The following is a 3,398-nucleotide window of genomic DNA, read 5'->3' on the forward strand; positions in this document are numbered from 1 at the left end:
CTTATCTCGCCGAATTCTATCGAAACTGAAGAAAAAATTATTATTATTTTTTATTTAATATTTCGAAAACTAAGCGAGATATCAAAAAATTTTACTCGTTCATTTCGTTTTCTTTTGTCGAGTTCTCTAAGAATCCGCCATTAAATTGCGGCGCCACGGAAACAGCAGTATTGCCCATTGCTTATGCCAATATGAAAAATTGTTGAATAAATTTGTAGACATGCGATTTTATCCTTCCTCCAATTTATGGATTTTATCAACAAATTAAATATATAGCTGTGCTACTTATTGTAATGCTAATAAATATTCATCACATATGGCAGATAACAATTATATAATATTTTGTCGCTTTTTTTTCTTCACATTTTATAAATAATTGTCCATTGTCTTTTCTGCACTAGTTTATATCCAAAGAAAAAAATTTAAAGCATTATGTACTAGAAAAGAAATTAGTTTTCTTCATCTAGTTCTTGTAGGGTACTTTGTTCAATATGCATATCTCCAACCTTTCATTTTTAGTTGAAATCGACATTAAGATCGATTATAAATTATCGAGCAACCTAACACATTTGTATGATTCCTATCTGAATTAGTAAACAGAGAGTTAATAGAAACAGTCTAATGTCTTCTGCATACATATTATCTATGGCATACATAAATATAAATATATAATATAAACAGAACATAAATATATAAAACTGTATTAAATATGACTCTAAAGCTATCTAATCCCGTAATAAAGGGACTTCAACAGTTAGGCACGGAAATTACTTTGGACATCTCCAAGAAACTTATAGCAAACACGCTCAAACATACGCTTTCTTCTGAAGCAAGTAAGTATTTACTAGAGATTAAGCTTTAATTTACGTAAATAAAATATTACTTCCCTACATAAGGTGTTCCATCTGTGCCGGATATATATGCCACAAATGCTGACAAAGCAAAACTTAGTGAGTATGCCGTTGTATCATTATTAGCTGTAGCCACAAAATATGGCTGCGATCCCACTGTATTTCGAACAAGTTTGGAAAAATACGAAATTCAGCCTACAGTATTGGAGGAACTGGTTCGAATATATGAGGAGCATGGAAAAGAGTTAACATTGCGTCAGTTGCATATAGGTAGTGATTTTCCACACATAACAGACGTGCAATGGCGAATTATGGCAGATGTTCGCTCATCGACTTCAGATTGCAGCTCTGGCGAAGTGAGTTTTCATGTAAATCTCGGAAGTTTTCATGAAACCAGCGGTAAACGCGAGACTGCCGTTGAATTTGTATGCAGCACCGAGGAAATGCAATTGTTAATAAATAAGTTGAAAGAAATAGAACGCCATTGCGAGAAAGTAGCTACCGAATAAATAAAAATTTATTTAAAGTTAGGGCATTCCAAAATTAGAGTTAGAAGGTATGTACAAGTACTTATAACTCGGTAGAAAAATACGAAACCAATAGTGTAATAAATATATATGTATCTATGTGCATAACACTCAACTTTTGGGGTTTAAATTAGAACAAATATTTTATTCGCTCATTTAATAAAACTAATAACAATTTTGAATTTACAATGTACTAGGACAGTGTGACCCTGCTAGACCTGTTCGTCGATAAGTGATTTAATCTGTAAATAGTCACATGGGGCATTAGTGTAAATGGCTCCAGAAAATGTAGCATCGCCATTTTCAGTGCTAATTACAGTGCAGTGATTCTTCTTAATGAGCTTCATATTGATCCCTCTAAAGCGATCGTCAACTTTGTAGAGATTTTTACCGTTCGCCCACGAATAAAATGGTTTCCCGCTGAATGGATTCATAAAATCAGCCCAATAGCCATGCAAACGAAGACGTGCGGTAATTTCGCGTGCAGCTAAAACAAACTAAAGAAAAATTTAGCATTAATATCATTTTAATATTTTTTGGCTTCTTATACTGAATCACCTTCCAAGCTCCTTGTTCGTTATCACCAGAAAATCGCAAAGTCATTAGAGCTAGTTTCTCGCTAGATACAACTTCTGGAGCTGGGAAAAGTTCGTGCAATGACTTCCTTATCAGAGAAGGGCATTCGCCAACGGTAAATTCTAGCATTTTATTTTGTTTTATATCCTGAAATTAATATTTAGTGTTTTTAACTGGAATTCGCCCAACGCAAAATTTATTTTACCATTGCCTTTCCATCGAAACTAACAAGTGACTCCAGAGGTGCCTCCAAAGTTATAGTTGTTGACGCCCCTTGCCACGCTGGACCGACAGCATTTGGAAAATAGAAACGGTTTCCTCGAGGTGCTAGTAATTCCCAGTTTGGTCCACATTCACCACCAAGAAAGTCAGAGTTTTCTAAAACAAATGCGGAAATTAGCGTTATTTACAATCACATCTGCGAACTATATTTTTATGAATACCTTCGACGCGCGCCTTGGACTTCACCACCTTGAAAACACTATCAAGGTTCTTCGGGTCGCTGCGTCGAGAATAGTGGGCTTTACTTGATACACCCAAGATCGGTGTAGAGGATGACTTTTGCAGTGATACTTTGGTAGTGTTATTGCTGGCATTTAATACCCCTACTCCTCCCCGATTAAGACATCGCAAAAGCGAAAGTGACATTAAGCTGGATTTTAGGCGAATTATGTCGTTTAGTTTGGTCTATTTTGTAGCATTAAAACGTATTGTATTATTTAACTTCCTCCAGAGTGACGTTTCAATATTCGAATCTCTGCACTGAACAGCGACTTGTTTGTTGTTAATATTCGACGAGCCTAAACAATAATCTTCAAAATATGAATTAACTTCTATGTCTTTATTGTATTATTAGCCCAAAAATACGTCAAGGATTCAACTTAGATCTTCAGATAAAAACACAATTTAGTTTCGAATATAATTTCGTACTTTGTCTTATTTTTTTCGCGAGCTTTCTTCTGCCAAATCAAATTCTGGTAATCAGCTGTAGAAAGGGTTGCTGATTATGTTTATTAACGAGGCACTTTTTATAATATAAAATTTCAAATGTAAAAACAAATAACATACCTGGAGAATACAGAAACTGAATATTTAATTTTGGAGAATTACATACACGCAACTAAAATATTCAAAGGTTTTTAATATACATACATATATATAAATCAAACTCCAACGTTTCAATTTTCGTTTCATTATTATTTGAAGGCAAAAGTATTCATTCCCAGTAAAAGTACTTAGGTACTTTTAACATAATAATTCAATTTTACATATCTATAGAATCTAAAAATAAAAATATTTTCACTAAATGGAACTTTAATGGTATGTTCTTTTCTTGCAATAATGTCGCATTTATTCCATCTGGTACCATAGTTGTCATATTTTTGTTTTCTTTCCCCCAGAAAAGTTGGCAACACATACATATATTTGACATTTGATTCACGTG

General features: G+C 33.7%; 2 protein-coding genes across 2 annotated transcripts; one reads left to right on the top strand and one right to left on the bottom strand.

The window, feature by feature from the left end:
- The first annotated feature begins 606 nt into the window (after window positions 1-606).
- On the top strand, window positions 607-1,493 carry LOC129238867 (COMM domain-containing protein 3). Its single transcript, XM_054874089.1, has 2 exons — window positions 607-833; window positions 897-1,493. Exons 1-2 carry the CDS (start codon window positions 710-712, stop codon window positions 1,358-1,360), a joined length of 588 nt encoding a protein of 195 aa, XP_054730064.1. The 5' UTR covers window positions 607-709; the 3' UTR covers window positions 1,361-1,493.
- Window position 1,494: 1 nt separating this feature from the next.
- On the bottom strand, window positions 1,495-2,946 carry LOC129238866 (cobalamin trafficking protein CblD). The gene is made up of 4 exons (XM_054874088.1): window positions 2,398-2,946; window positions 2,160-2,332; window positions 1,937-2,101; window positions 1,495-1,875 (listed from the first exon to the last, which is right to left on the bottom strand). The coding sequence occupies exons 1-4, from the start codon at window positions 2,600-2,602 to the stop codon at window positions 1,591-1,593; spliced, it is 828 nt and encodes a 275-aa protein (XP_054730063.1). The 5' UTR covers window positions 2,603-2,946; the 3' UTR covers window positions 1,495-1,590.
- Between the last annotated feature and the right edge of the window lie 452 nt (window positions 2,947-3,398).

Source organism: Anastrepha obliqua, chromosome 2 (assembly GCF_027943255.1).
Source record: "Anastrepha obliqua isolate idAnaObli1 chromosome 2, idAnaObli1_1.0, whole genome shotgun sequence".
In the NCBI taxonomy this organism is placed as follows: Eukaryota; Metazoa; Arthropoda; class Insecta; order Diptera; family Tephritidae; genus Anastrepha; species Anastrepha obliqua.